The sequence below is a fragment of the Nothoprocta perdicaria genome, unplaced genomic scaffold, assembly GCF_003342845.1.
Source record: "Nothoprocta perdicaria isolate Ctin4 unplaced genomic scaffold, notPer1 scaffold_90, whole genome shotgun sequence".
In the NCBI taxonomy this organism is placed as follows: Eukaryota; Metazoa; Chordata; class Aves; order Tinamiformes; family Tinamidae; genus Nothoprocta; species Nothoprocta perdicaria.
The window spans coordinates 3,040,152-3,055,513 of NW_020456199.1; the positions used below are offsets into that span (position 1 = coordinate 3,040,152).

General features: G+C 42.8%; 1 protein-coding gene across 1 annotated transcript in view; it reads left to right on the forward strand.

Moving 5' to 3' along the window:
- Positions 1–4,038: 4,038 nt before the first annotated feature.
- Positions 4,039–15,362, forward strand: part of CCDC171 (coiled-coil domain containing 171) — a gene marked incomplete at its 3' end in the record, with an annotated part of 67,710 nt that continues 56,386 nt past the window's right edge. Inside the window, exons 1-5 of the mRNA XM_026052743.1 lie at positions 4,039–4,286; positions 5,714–5,892; positions 9,563–9,701; positions 10,957–11,131; positions 14,047–14,237. Coding sequence (XP_025908528.1) covers positions 5,816–5,892; positions 9,563–9,701; positions 10,957–11,131; positions 14,047–14,237 — 582 coding nt within the window. The remainder of the gene's footprint in view (positions 4,287–5,713; positions 5,893–9,562; positions 9,702–10,956; positions 11,132–14,046; positions 14,238–15,362) is intronic.

The window sequence follows — 15,362 nt, forward strand, 5'->3', positions numbered from 1 at the left end:
GCGCGCGGAGCCGGGGCGCGCAGGGAAGCGGGGAAGGGGCCGCCCCGCCGCGGGCGCCCGCGGCGCAGTAACGGAGTAACGGCCGCTGCGCGCCGGGTAACGGCCGGACGTCTCAGTAACGGAGTAACGGCCGCTGCGCGCCGGGTAACGGCCGGACGGCGCAGTAACGGAATAACGGCCCCTCCGCGCCGGGTAACGGCCGGACGTCTCAGTAACGGAGTAACGGCTGCCTGGCCCGCCCAGCGGCAGCCGCCTCGCCTCAGAGCTCCCGGTTCGCCATCCCGCCCCACAGCGCAGCCCGCGGGCCCGCCGGTCCCACCGTGCGGAGCGCCCTGCCCGGCGCTGACCTGGGAAGTGGCGCCAAGCGTCCCTTGTGTCCAGGGGAGCTCAGGCTGGCGGGTCAGAGCCGCCCGCGTGCGCAGGGCATCGCCCCTCGGGCGACCCTTTAGCGATGAAGTTTAGTACTGACTGAACAACCTGAAATTTCTGCATGGCCAGGCGTATTTATGCACCAAGTAAATGGTAAAGCTGAAGATGAACGTTGTYAGAGTAAGAGATAACACAGAAGATTCTGCAAAACATGAGAAAAAAATATGTATTAACAAGTGAAATATAGTGGTGATACTACTATGTTTCGATGAATGCCGTATGACTGCTTTTTTATAAAATAACCTCGGAGTGTCAGGCAGCCCTGGCATGTGATGCCAAAGGGTGTACTTGGCAGCTGGGAGCCACAAACGGCGGGGGATCCGCAGGGCAGGATGGGGCAYGCGGCCCTGCTGCCCCGCTCTGCCATGTGTGCCCTGCCTACCCACACTGGCAGCTCCTCAGCTGGGCAGAGCCCTCTGGGACCTGCTACCCCCGGGACCCACTCTTTTAATAGGGGAGGAGAGGGGGGTTGTGCTGCTGCATGGGTGCAGCAACATTGTTTTGCCTTAAATATCTTGTGAGAATCAAAGAGGACGGCGTGGTGTCTCAGATAAACTGGTCCACTCTTAGTKTCAGTACTTGGTAGGCTGTTACAGTACTGAAAACTATTACAATTTGGGGCTATTACAAACTACTAAAATTTCTATGATTCATTTTATGCTAAAAAACACAAATTCATCTGATTTGTGTTTTCAATCATCAGATTGAATTCAATACCTATTCCTGTTTTCCATCTGATTCAGTACAATTTCTAACTGTTTCTCAGACATAAGAGAAGTCCTGCTGACTACCTTATTTTGGATCAGCAAGAAAATGCTGTATTGTTTTTAAGAGAAGTAACTTTTATCTTTTGATCCTGTGCACTTGGGCAAGGCTGAAGAACTTTATTGACACTTAAAAAAGCTCCATACCACAGAAGTATCAAAAACACAGATAAAAGCCAGTGGTATAGAACCTGGTCACCAGCTGGAAATTAAGATTKGAGGCTTATTTTGGACAATGTGAAATATTATGGGACTATTTTTTTTTGATCTCTTGCTATTAAAAACTTAATTCAAATCCTGAAGGGATTAAGTTTTCTTTCACCTCACAGCTCAAAAACAGTCAGTCTACAGTCAGATTTTGGCAGTTACTAACAGGAAACATCTTGGGCATGCAAAGTTCTCGTGGACGTTTACTGCTATGACAGTACTTGTAATCATGAAGTATCTCATGCTGACTTAAACTCTAAAGCAAGTAGCTTTGACTATACTATTTTTGAGTATATTCACATTTGCTATGAGTAATTTTTTTTTGAGTGTGCTTAAGATAACTCATTCTTAGTTCACAAACCTTTAATAAGTGCTACATTTTCTCCAATGGGGAATTCCAGATAGAAAAAAAAAATCGCTGATTTTTAYGTGWCTTGGGCTTAACTTCAATTCTGAGTAGTACAAACATTTCTGAAGATAGTTCTTGAGAGCTTTAGTTTCAGAAGGCTGAAGTAGGGGAAAAAAAAAACACTCAGAATGAACCAGAATAAACCTGGAGYGGGTTACCAGACTCAATACAATGCAAAACRAACAAATAAAACCCACCCTTGGMACAGCTCCCTTGATGATCCTGGCCATTTTAACGACCACAAAACGTTTGTGCAGGCAGCTGCGCAGCACCACGCTGGTCAGTCCCGCCACGCGGTGCTTTGGGGGCACGACCCGCTCACTGGGACGGGCGCTTCTAGACACACGGCGGGCAGGCGGGCGGCTCTGCCCGAGTTCCTGCCTGCGGTCACCTCCGAGCTTCCGCACAGCTGAAGGATGGGACTGTCCGCACGGCCAGGCCTCGCGGGCCTCCCCGCAGAAYGCTCCTTTTCTCGTGGCTCAGGCGCACCGCTCTGCGGCTGCCGCGCCAGGGACAGCTCAGACTCTCTGGCACGTCCCGCTGGTCACCTCCGCACCGCCTGCGCTCAAGTCCCCCGCCCACCTTCACACCCTGCATTTTCCTCCACTGATGCGCTCATTTCTGCATTTCCCTGGGCAGCCTGTGCACACGGCGGTAGTTGGCTTCCCGCGTAAGGACACGGCTCCCCAGCGACGCCCTCCACGGCTGCGAGGGGCGCCGAACTCGGCCACTTCAGCCCGGCGCCCGCAGGCCGCCCCCCCCCCCCCCCCGCGCCAGCGCCGCCATTTTAGGTGACTCGCGCGAAGCGCAGGCCCCGCCCCCGCCGCCAGGAGGCAGTGTTCCCCCCCCCCCTCGCCGCGCAGGCGCAGTGCGCGACCGTGACGTCAGCACCCCCTGTGGGCAGGTGCGCATGCGCGCCAGCGCGCCTGCCCACGTGACTGCTGGAGCGCTTGTCCGAACACCCCGTGCRTTCCGGCTCACAGTGGCCGTTATCCTCGCGGGGCGGGGCCTGGTGACGTCAYCATCGCGTCACCGTTCGCGTCCTTCCGCCGCGCCCTAGCGACCGCGCGGCGTCGCCGGCGGCGGAGGAGGAGGAGGAGGCGGAGAGGGAGAGGTGGGCCCGGGGCCGGGCCCGCGGCGGCGGCTACGCCCGGGGCGGCGGCGGCCTCGGCCTCGGCCTCGGCCTCGGCCTCGGCCGCGCAGGGGCCGCTCGTGGCGGCAGCCGCTGCGCTGCGGCCGTAACGGCCGCGGCGGCCCGAGCCGCGGGGGTGGCGCTGTGGTGGCATCACCCGGGGCAGCGCGGCAGGTTTGAGAGAGGGGCGAGGCCGTTCAGCAGCTTGGCAGCTTTTTGTTTGTTTGTTTTACTTCTTACTTTAATGCGTTCTTTTATTCGTCTTTTCACTTTTATTTTTCCGCTCTTGGTGCTCTCCCATCCCGGCAGCTCTCCGGGCTTGCTCTCCTTATCTGGGAGCACYGTGTCCTGTCAGCGCTGCCCTAGGCTTGTCCACCTGGCCTCTGAACATGCTGGCCCCAGCAGAAGGTAGTTCCTATGTCCTCTGCAACGGCTCTCCCAGGACAGGTCACTTGGRTTAGGGCTGTGGTAAAAATCAAGGTTTGTGTTTGTAAAAGTCCCTTGATGATTAAACACCTATTGTACATAATTTGTAGCTTCCTGTGTGTAATGTTGCTCAGGATTGATCTTCCATAGCGTTTGCGTGCAAACGCCATGGTTTGGGTTATTTGGTGCTGGAGAGGCTTGCGGGTGGTGTCAGACCTGGGGGAGCCTCCTCAGGGGCTCATGGAAAGAGTGTCGGCTCCACCGCCGTGGGAAGCACCTGACAGACCTGCCCTAACTCCTCAAATCAAGGCTTCCGTCACTGTCATTTTGAACTTGCAGAACTTCCCCAAGCCATTCCGTTGTACCTCAATACCTAGTTTTCCAGCAGTGAAATGTAATTCTTCGAGTGTTTTGCATTTGCTGCTAATAAGCTACTTATTAATATGTGTTTAAAAAGGGAGATTGCGTGTTGAAGGCCTRTTAGGAATATAATTCCCACAGAAGATTCTTTTTCTCCCTCTGTGATTTAAGAGTAATTTCAGGAACTTTTTCAAGCATGTGAATGTGGTGTTGTTTTGGTTATGTTTTGAGACCAAGTTTTTTCACTCAAGGCATTCGCTTTAGGGAATTWGTGGATTCTTCTCTTGAGGGGAAACAAAGGCTTTCCAACTGAGAAAGGCTTACTTATATATATTTCTTTCTATAGTTCATTAGGAGATGTAGAAGTCACATGCAATGAGCTGCTCCATTCTTGGGCACTCATAGTTGGCCATGTGAAGGTGACAAGTTGATGATAATAAGGCCTATCTCAAATGGAATACAGCATTACTTGTAATTGTTTGAACAGGTTGAGAAAAGCCCCAGACCGGCTTCAGAAGAGTTATGGAGGCTGTGGGAGAAAGGTCCATCTTCATATTAGGTAAATATCCTTGACCTGTAGTCTGAAGGGATGGTCTGTGTCCTTGCTAAAGCTTAGAAGGATGCTATGAAAAACTGGTTTCTCACTGTTGAGMGCTGCCCCTTGATATGAAGGATGCCCGGTTACCTGATGAGGTGCAATCAGTAGAGGTCTGGCTTTACCAAGTTCTCAATGTCACCCCTTTCTCTTGCCTCCTTCCCCCCAACATATAGTGTTAAAATATATTTATCTATATGTAACGTAACAAGTGACGTGGAGGCCATTGCTGTGGATGCTGTGCCAGGATTGCATTTCCATCTCCATGCCTTCTGAAGTTGGAGCTGTTCTCTGATCACTGGTATTTTAGCGTTCCTTCACACGTRTCTGGCAGGTGGCTGTGGTGTTGGCGCTGCTCAAGTCAGAGCCTGTGTCCGGTGACCACGGTGGGAAATGGTAAAGCTTTTCTTCAGAACACAGGTCTTCTCATGAGTGGCCATTGTGAGACAATTGTGTGTTTTGGAACTTGCAAAGTGTGTGTGAGGGTGAATTCTGGATGTCAACAAAGTCACAGATGGTGCATTTAGATAACCCCGTCACAAACCGGAACAAGCTGTCCTGCTGGGCTTTTGTTCACTTACGGCACCACTTGATTTTGCAGGTACATTGGAGAAACTTGGGACATTTCAGTATAAAGAAATTTATGTATTTTGAGTTCAATACATAGCAGTCTGAGGAAGAAGAGGTGGCCATACCTTGTGTTTTTGTGTAACATGTAGCTGCTGCGAGCGGGCGCTGCCTGGCTCGCGCCTTCTGTGCGGGCCTGGCTCGGGCCGGCAGCCCGTTAGTCCTCCTGCTGCATAAGGCCTGCCCTGTCAGGGTCTTTCTGCAGGCAAATATACAATTCATGTTACTGCTTCCCATCAGTAGAACACTAGTAGAATACATTTAGTGTTACACAAAAATGTCTTCAAGGAGGTAATGGCATGCTTTTGTAGCAGTCGTAAGACTTGACAAGTAAAAGGATATCATACCAAAAGACTTGGAATATTGAACTATTAGAAAAATCATAGTATGTGTATAACTACAGAATTTATGGAGCCAGGATTTATGGATCCCATATAATTACAGGATTTATGGAGCTGGTTCTCTTAGGAGGGGAATAGTTAACACAGAATAGTATTTGCTTTGACATCCCTCTTCTGAAGACTGTGGCAGTGGATACTTCTTAAAGTGTATTTTTTTTCTATTGTTATTAACATTATTCAAATTTAGAGGACGGAACCTGTAAGAGCACAGTTCCCACTGGTGACTAAGGCTGGTGTTGAATTACATTTGGGATCCTTGTTCACAAGACTAATAATAACACCCTTTGGTAACTGAGTGTTGAGAAATAACTTTTTCACTGTGTTGTCAAGTAAAGTAAAGCAAAGTATGTTTCTGTGTTGCAGGTTTCAATATGTTTCTATGATGTGGAAAAGAGAAATTTTTGAAGCTTCCCAGCCCCTTGAAAATTATTTATAGTAGAAGATTATGTACATTTTCCAGAATCTATGGACTTGAAAAGCTGCATGTTGGACGTCATGAGTTTGTCTTCTCCAGTCAGCTATGCTGTCCCTGAAGTTAAATGGTGAGCTGCAATTTCTTGTTCTAAAGTATAATAATCTGGATAATCTTTGAGTTCTGTTTGAGAGATCTCTGAAATGATGTAATTGAGAATGAAGAAGAGATGAATAAATAATGTGATGCACAAAAAATGAATTGTATTAAGGTAATTTAAGGAGATTGTGTTAATGTAATTTAGGAAGAAGGCCATCAGACATACAAGAATTCTCATGCAATTGTGAAATAGCTATGAAATACAAATATGAAATATGAATAGTTATGAAAGACATGGCCTAGAGGTAAAGGCAGTTACTGTATTCAGTTAGGAAGCCTACTTTGAGCTCCAGAAAGTTTTCTTGCGTAAGTTGAAATGTTGACAGTGAGCTTCTCTGCACACATACATGTGCTCACACCAAGAGTAAGACTCTGTACCTTTATGGAAGAAGTAGGTACTAAGGAACTTGGAAAATATTTTCAGTGGTGGTTGTGCATTGAATAACACAAGCAAGTGGAGTTCAAGCCAGTGCTGTTCAGTCTGTTCATCAGTGACCTGGACGAGGGCACAGAGGGCACCCTGAGSAAGTCTGCGGTTGATCCCAAGCTGGCTGGAGTGGCCGACATTTCGGAGAGCTGTGCTGCCATGCGGAGGGACCTGGACAGGCTGGAGAGTTGGGCAGAGAGGAACCTCCTGAGGTTCAACAAGGACAAGGGCAGGGTCCTGCCCCTGGGCAGGAATAACCCCAGGCCCCAGCACAGATTAGGGGCTGACCTGCTGGAGAGCAGCTCTGCAGAGAGGGACCTGGGAGTCCTGGTGGACACCAAGTTAGCCATGAGGCAGCAGTGCCCTCGTGGCCAAGAAGGCCAGTGGGCTCCTGRCTRCATGAGGAGTATGTTGGCAGCAGGGGGAGGGAGGGGATCCTGCCCCTCTGCTCAGCTCTGGGGAGGCCAAACCTGGAGCATTGGGGACAGTTCTGGGCTCCCCAGGACAGGAGGGACGTGGAGCTTCTCGAGAGGGTCCAGCGGAGAGCGACAAAGATGATTAAGGGACTGGAGCATCTCTCGTATGAGGAGAGACTGAGTGAGCTGTGCCTGTTTAGCCTGGAGAAGAGAAGGCTGAGAGGGGATCTGATGACTATGTATGAATACCTGAGGGGAGAGTGTAGGGAGGACAGGGCCAAAGTCTTCTTAGYGGTGGCCAGTGACAGGACAAGGGGAAACAAAGGCAGTTCCATCTCCATGTGAGGAAGAACTTTCCTGTGAGGGTGCCAGAGCCCTGGCACAGGCTGCCCAAGGAGGCTATGGAGTCTCCTTCTCTGGAGATCTTCCCAACCCGCCTGGATGCCGCCCTGTGCTGTGGGTGTCCCTGCTGGAGCAGCGGGTTTGGGACTAGATGATCTCTTAGAGGTCCCTTCCAACCTCCATTCTGTGGGTCTTCTGCTTTGTTTTGTTCTACTGCAGGGTACCTGTTTTTCTTTGAAAGTGCTTTACATGGAATGCCCTGTTTCATCAGATTTGCTAATATATTTGAAGAAAGGTAGGAAGTGACTCCTGAAGTGAATGTCAGTTTAAGTTCATTTTGCAGAGTAGAACATACTGGCCATTTCACCTGCTTTATGTTTTCTTGAAAAAAAATCTTAAAATGTGGTTAATGATAGTGCCTTCCATAAAAGCTGTAGGTGATAAAGACATATATTTTGAAAAAAAAAAATTGTTTATTAATAGAGAAGAGAAATACCAAATTTGCTCTGAATTCCTGTTAGAGTGCAAATCATGTGCACTGTGAAACTTCCCAGGGACTTTGTGTGGGTTTTGTCTTTCATTTAAGTTTCTGTTAGTTCTAATTATGCCTGCAACACTCCTACTTATCATATGAATATGAAAGGAAAAATCTCCTCTGACAAGTAGTATGGAGTTTTCATGAAGTACTATGTGTTCTGGAGGCCCTGCAGAGATGAAAGTAAAAGTTCTTACGGAAATACCGAAGCATGAAGTCAGTCTGTACTTCAAAATGTTTGAATATATATTTAAATAAGTTAATTTAATGTTAACATTAAAGGATACTAGTAGTTAAAGGCAATAAGAAGAACAAATATAGGTTTAGTTTGTTTTACAGCTTTAACTTTTTAAATAGTGCGATGTTAGAAGTTTGATAGGAAAAGGACCTTAATTCCTTTTCTTCCAGTTTCTTTCTGTAGTTCCTGTTGTGTCTTGTAATGCTTCTGGATATGTTTTTCATTCATGTAATGTCCCTGGTGAGTTATTATTTACGATGTTTTGTAACCTTGCTTTTTTCCCGATGGTCTAATTCTGGAGACCAATTAATCACATAGTTAAATTTTCCACTGAGTCAGGTGTATTCTGGAGATATTTCAGTTGTGTATCTGTGTTTGATAATTAGTAACATGGTTTCATGAAAGTTCCTCAATGAACAAACTTCTTGATTTACTTGAAAATTTAAAGGTATTTTTGTTTACTACACATTAAGTATTAATTTCCTGGCGTACAAGCAGTMTGCTCTATGAAAGAAGTCTTAAATATAATCAAATTTATAGGAAACTTTAATAAAAGTGTTATCCTTTCCATAATACTGATTTCTTTGTCTTATTCTTCTCCCCAGAGTCTTACAGTTGTTTCCATTTGTATTTTCTTTTTCACCTTAATCTGTGTTTTGCTAATTTTGGTGCTTTCTGATCTTCGCTCAGTATTTTTGTTGTTGAGACTAATCCTTCTTGCATTATATCTGAATAAGATGTCTTGCCTTTCTTTCATCTCTGTTTCCCCCAGGCATTTTATAAAAAGAAGAAAGCCTCCAGAGCCTTTTATGTGGTGTCCACAAATGAAATTTTAGTTTCCATTATATCTGGCAGTTCCCATCCTTCTTAATTCTTGCGTGACTTATTTATCGCTGCAGTGAAGACCTGTATAAAATAGTGATATTTGGTGTAATAAGAATGCTTCTTGCTGTTATTTTGTCCTTAAAAGTCATGATGGCTCTGACACTAAGCCTAAAAACTAGTAATGTGACTCTGCTTTTCTTTTTGGTGCATACAAGTTTTAGTATTTGTTGTCTCCAATAATATAAAGGGCTGATCCTGCTAAATGCTGAATAGTATTTTAAATTAGAATTATTAAATGACAATATTAGATATTTTAGAAGATTAAACCCTTGTTGTACTTATAAGCAATGACTTGTGCATCATTTACAAGTRGAGGAAAAAAAGAAATTGGAAGCATGAGACTCTTTCCAAATATGTGCATTTATTGCAAGATAAAGGAGGTTTTGAGTTAGTAATACATGATAAAGCATAACGATAGGAGACAATTAAGAGATTTGATATTCATTTTCATTTAAGTTGTTGGAATGATACTTTTTCAGCATCACAAAAGTTTTTTCAATTATAAAACACCTGAGTAGAGGGGGAAAAAAATCATTATGTATTGAAGTTAACAGTATCAAAGCCAAAATGTTTGTTTATTTTAAGTGTCTGCAGCTAAGTATCTTGCTCAATATACAGGTTTTTAAAAATTTCTTTTAAAWGCAGTTGATAGCTACTTCTGTAAAGTGCAATGATAACTACATAGAATATTATTTTTTAAGTGTTTTGAATTTTTAATCACAATCAGATCATTGAAATAGATGAACTTCAGTCCTGTAAGGAACATTGATGTTGTTTGAAATCATTCATATTTTGCAGTTTATCTAATACTAAGAGTGAGTCACGATTATTGCAAAATAGCAATGAATCAGAATTGGACATTGCTGAAGATCTGAGAAGGAAACTCCATCAAGCTAAAAAAGAAAAATTAGATATAACCATTAAACACAATCAGGATGTAAGTATTTTTCTTTCTTGTTCTTAATTATTTAAAGGTAATTTWGTTTCATTAAAATAATGCTCCCAGGTGATGTATCAAAAACACAGTCACTACCTTTAAAAAAAGAGCAAGGAAAGTGGTATTGTATGGATTTTCATAKGGACCATCAGCACACCTGCTGGCATCTGTAGCTCAAATTGAGCCTGATAAAAAGACTATTTTTCAGAGTGTTAAGATATAATTTAAAATCATTTAACATGATTTTAGCAGAAATCCTGTATGGGCTATAGAGGACTATGGACTATTTTCTATGGATTATAAACCCAAGTGGATGCATGCACCACATTCAGACACAATATCATTTAATGCTTTTGCAAATTCCCGGTTTGGGCAAATTTCGCAGTTTAACTGCTTTTTTTTTTTTTTTTTTTAGCTCTAAAATGTACAGAACAGAAATACAGTGACTTGTTCACCAGTAACTTGATGCTTCTAATGAGTTACAGAAGGATTGATTTGTACTTTTTCTGCATTAAAAGGTTTTTCTTCAGAATACTATAACAAACTACCTCTGAAATCATGTACATATTACTAAGCAACTAGTTTATTGCTTTGATTTAAACTGAGTATTAGCTTTTTACTAGAGCATAGGTAAGGAAAGGTGGGCACTATATGCAAAAGTAGTGGTAATCAAGTATGAACTTGTTGCTACTGGGAACACTTCCCACAGGCAGTCTAATGGCTGATGCCCTAATTCAAACTGTTCTGATATAGAAGGATTATTACTACTCTAAATAAAGACTTCTGCTCCTAAGAGGTTACAGGGAGGCATTTGATGCAAGTACTCCTTCACGTTTTGGGCAAAATCAGCAAACTGCAACAACAAACAAAAAAGGAAGGTTGCTGTTCCAATACCACTTATGTATCGGGAGTAAATCTCAATTAAGAAATTCTTGCTATTCTGTTTTCAGGCTATTTCTGTTTTCTAAAAATATAAGGCAATATGGTTTCAGGAAGAAAGAATAGATTTTTAACATTCATAAACTAGGTCTAAAAATGTGACTGGTTTGCATTGAAACTACAGGAAATCACTCGGAATCCGCTCAGAATTTGCATTGTCATTTTCAGGGCTCTAAGTATTTTAAGTTCAAATGGAAAAAGAAGACAGCTGTACACAAAAGAACTCCGCATTCAAGAGATATTTTGTGATTTTCTTTAAYTTATGTTTTCTTGAGGACTTTTGTTGCCAGTTCTATGGGACATATTTCTTTTACAGCTGTCCAGCTATGAAAGTCAAATTGCAAAATTACGGTCTGAAGTTGAGAAAGGAGAGGCTGTTCGACAAAGCCTCGAGTATGAACTGGCAATTGCCAGAAAAGATGCTGGCCTGAAGAGATATGCTGCAGAAGAAAAATTAAGTGATGCAAACAAACGACTGGAGCAACTGCAAGGTATGTTTCAAAGAGCACACACGGAACAATGGTTCAGTCTRTTCCAAGCCGGGAAGATAATGGACATAGAGTGACTTGCTTGCATTTTCCAGCTTTTACTTTTTTTCCTGGATCTCTTATCCTTCCCTTGTCTAAACCATTTGTTTTGGTAAACTCCTATCCTTGCTGTCTCATGTGGAAATTAAAACTAACCTAATAAACCCTTTGTCACTTCATTCCTTTGTTCCTCACTTCTGATGTTACTGAAGTTCTCTTTTGTCTCCCTCCCCTTTRTTTTAATATCAAGTTTCACTGCTGTCTTCATGCAGAATTGTGATTATGGATGTCTCCACCCTGGTTACTGCTCTGTCCAGCATTTTTTTTTTTTCATTTTACTTTCCTATGTCAAGAAAAAAAAAATCTCTTCCTGTTCATTTTTATCCTGCCTGAATTTCACTTGTTCGCTCTCTTAACTTTGTCCATCAATTCTGATTAAGCTGTTTCTACCTTGCAGTATTTCAAAATTTTAAACTGTTCAGTAATCATGATCAATTTACTTCCTTCTCATCCCCCTCCATTTCCCTTTTTATAGGTAATAGAATGTATGTTGTGTGGTAATTCCATAACACATACTTTTCTGTGGAAGGAAACATGACAGCTGTATGTAAAAGGAGAGATTTGACTGGAACATCTCTTTTTCTGCCTGGTTTTGTACATGGAAATTCAGATTTCCTTAGTCCTTCTCAGAAGGGAGCAGGCAGACTTTTGGTCTTTGCAAGGAAGTGKTGTGCGTTTTTGATTATCTAAGGAAGTGTAATAACTTTTTAACCTAATACAGGAAATGCACTTAAGAATTTGTCAAGTTCTATGTTGCGTGAACAATTTAGAGTTACACATTGTATTCTTTGAAAGGGAAAGTGCAAACCTCAAAATAATTAAAGTACCAGGTGTTTCTAACATAATGAAGAAGCTGAATTTTTAGCTGTTTGGGAAAACTGAAAAGTAAAACATTCTTGCAAATGGCACACAAAAGAGGGGGGAAAAAGAAGTTATTTTTCTTTGGAGATTCCTTTACCAGCACAAGTTGAAGACTCTGACTGTTAGTTTACTTAAAGGAAAGCTGTCTTTTTTTTCTTTTCTTTCTGTGTGTGATCATACTGTTTGTTTGCCAGTTTCTAAATGTCCCTTGAACCTTTCTGCTTTAAAGGCAAACAGTGCGTCTTTTAAAATGTCAGGTATTTAGAATCCTGTTTTGTGATTTACCTTATGATTTAGAAAACTAATGGATTGCCAAAAGTCGAATCATTATGATGTTGCTTCTCATTTTTTCTGCAGTTAGTGACTTACTGCTTTTTCTTTCCCAGTCACTTGGAGTCGTCTTTAGCTCCAGCTTCAGTTTGATGCTTTAATGTGACTGGTATTTGACGGCTTGGACAGAGGCCCCCATATGGCTTGCTCTCCTCTTGTCAATTTCCTCCTATATACTTTTCAGTGAGGGCTGGTGTTCTGCTATGTGATAGTCTCTTACCGTTGTTCTGTCCMTTACTTGCCCACCACTTTTGATGTGTCTGTTCTGTTTGTTTTACTGTTCTTAGGTTGAGGTGAAATTATGGTTAAGTGCTAGAAATTGAAATAAGAATTCATTTTGGTGATCACTTAAATGTCATTGTAGCTTGTTGTATACAGCACAGTGAGAAATTGATACCAAGTGGCTTAATCTGAAACCAAATTCATAACATGAAATTACGCAATCTGCATTACGTAATAGATAGATAATACATGTTATGAAGTTTTCAGCAGTGTTTGCAGGTTTTGCAGAAGACTACACACCACCATCTTCCATTTCAAGGCATTTGCAGTGCTGAAATTTTAATTACCTTAAGCAACGGTAATTTAACTCGGAAAAGCTAGGTCTTTGCTCACCAGCATAACTCAGGAGCCATAGATGGCTCACGAGCCATAGGATTTTCATTGCACTGGCTGCAGTTAACTGCAGTAACAGTTTGTAACCCTAATTTAAAATGAGGTCCTTTCTGTTCCACTCACGTGCTTGCAGATCTACGTACTTAGGCCTGGAAAACTTTTGGGGAGAACAAGAAACTTCAGAATACACCAGGTTGTTTTACTGAAAAATTTGTAAAGATTTGGCGTATTTTGTGGTAGTGATCTTATTTTCTTCAAAAACCTTTAGGATTCTTGATGAARGACGGGTAGTATGCCACGAGGAAGAAGAGAAAGGGGATTCTAGCGTGCAAAAATACAGTGACTTGCTGGAGTACAGTGTCCTAACTAGAGCAGTAATAGTCATGTATAAGAGAGTGTTTACTCCCTTGGACATACAGAACTTCAGAGCTGTGGAAAAAAAAAGGGTTAGTTGCACAAGCAGAGGACAAGGAGAACTAATATTTAAAGGGAGAACAGTAGAAAATTTGGTAGAGATGTTGCAATTCAAATGAATTCAGTTCAGTTCTTTCATTTTAAACAGTACGTAACATGACCTTCTGAGAYAGTTCATTGTATATATTTTATTGGATGTTTTGAATTTTGATTGAAATGGGATTTGACAAAAGAATAATGTTAATCATTAGAAAAGTGACTGGCAAATGGTTAATCTCTATCAAAGCTGGCCAAGGGTTCTGAAAATTGCAAATCGAGTCCTCTGTGATTGAAAGAGCTATCTCTCTTCTTTTATCCTCTGCTAAGAGAATCTAAGTTTAATTAAATTAAACTCTCTAGACCATATTTAAGTTCTCTGTGAAAGATTTTATCCGAAGATAAAATCTTATTCTTTCCTTATAAAGAAGGTAGTGTTCTTTAGGCCTGAGATGTTAATGTCCTAATGTACAGTGGAAGAAACACCACTTGCTATACAATATCTTGAACAAACTCAGCAGTGATACTTGTCTTATTTCTTTCTCTTATTCTGCATATAATAGCATTGAATGAAAATCTTCAGCAGAAGGTGGCAGAGACTGAGAAAATGTTTCATGTTGCTCAGCAGAAATGGAAAGAACAGCAGCAAAGACTTACAAGTGACCTAGAAGAGAAGGATGATATTCTCAGGACTTGTAATAACGAATATGAATTGCTCCTTAAGGAAAGGCTCAGACTAGAAAGCGTTTTGCAGGTATGATATAGTAGGGAAAATAAATTGCCTGAAATGATGTCTGTAACATTTCTCCTGGGAAAATTAATGGTGGAGTGTGTGTGTGTTGTTTTTCTTTTTTTCTTGTCTGAGGTTTATTTCCCAAATATTCCCCAAATAATCCCCAAAATAAAGAAAGGTTGCAGAATGTCTGTGAAAAATATACTTGGGTAAAGATGTACTACTTTGCAGCCTGTCCTACTTTGATGGAATATGTTGTTGCTGTTTATTGTGGTAAGCAAATAAAAAAAAATCCTTTGTGCGAATTGGCGGTGAGGTGTGTTTGCACTGCAGTGCAAAACTAAGCTGTAAAATCAGGGAAGCAGAAGATCTTAGCCTTTATCTCCACAGTCTGAACTGGGGAGTTTTCTGAAACTGAAAATCATTTGTGTAATATGGAGCCAGCACATCTGTCAGGAGACCTCAAACTGTAATAATGGAATTTCCAGCAGTGTTGCACATAAGCTATTCCACATTCCATATGAAAGATGCAAAGCCTTTTTGACTTCTTTTAGTAGACCTAGTGCAGGTAGAAAGAATTTAGATGATTTAGAAGAAGATGATTATATATAGGGTTTGTATTCTTCAGATAATTTCACAGAATCACAGACTGGTTGAGGCTGGAAGGGACCTCTACAGATCACCTAGTCCAACCCCCCTGTTCCAGCAGGTACACCCAGAGCACGGGGCACAGGGCGGCATCCAGGTGGGTTTGGGAGATCTCCAGAGAAGGAGACTCCACAACAGGGCAGCCTGTGCCAGGGCTCTGGCACCCTCACAGTGAAGAAGTTCCTCCTCAAGTGGAGATGGAACTGCCTGTGTTTCAGTTTGTACCCATTGTCCCTGTCCTGTCACTGGCCACCACCAAGAAGAGTTTGGCCCCAACCTCTCTACACTCTCCCCACAGATATTTGTACGTATTCATCAGATCTCCTCTCAACCTCCTCTTCTCCAGACTCGCTTAGTCTTTCCTCACACAGTAGATGCTCCCACCCCTTCATCTCTTTGTTGATGACCCTCTTTGGAAGCTCCACGTCCCTCTTGTCCTGGGGAGCCCAGAGCTGCCCCCAATACTCCCGGGGCAGCCTCCCCAGAGCTGAGTAGAGG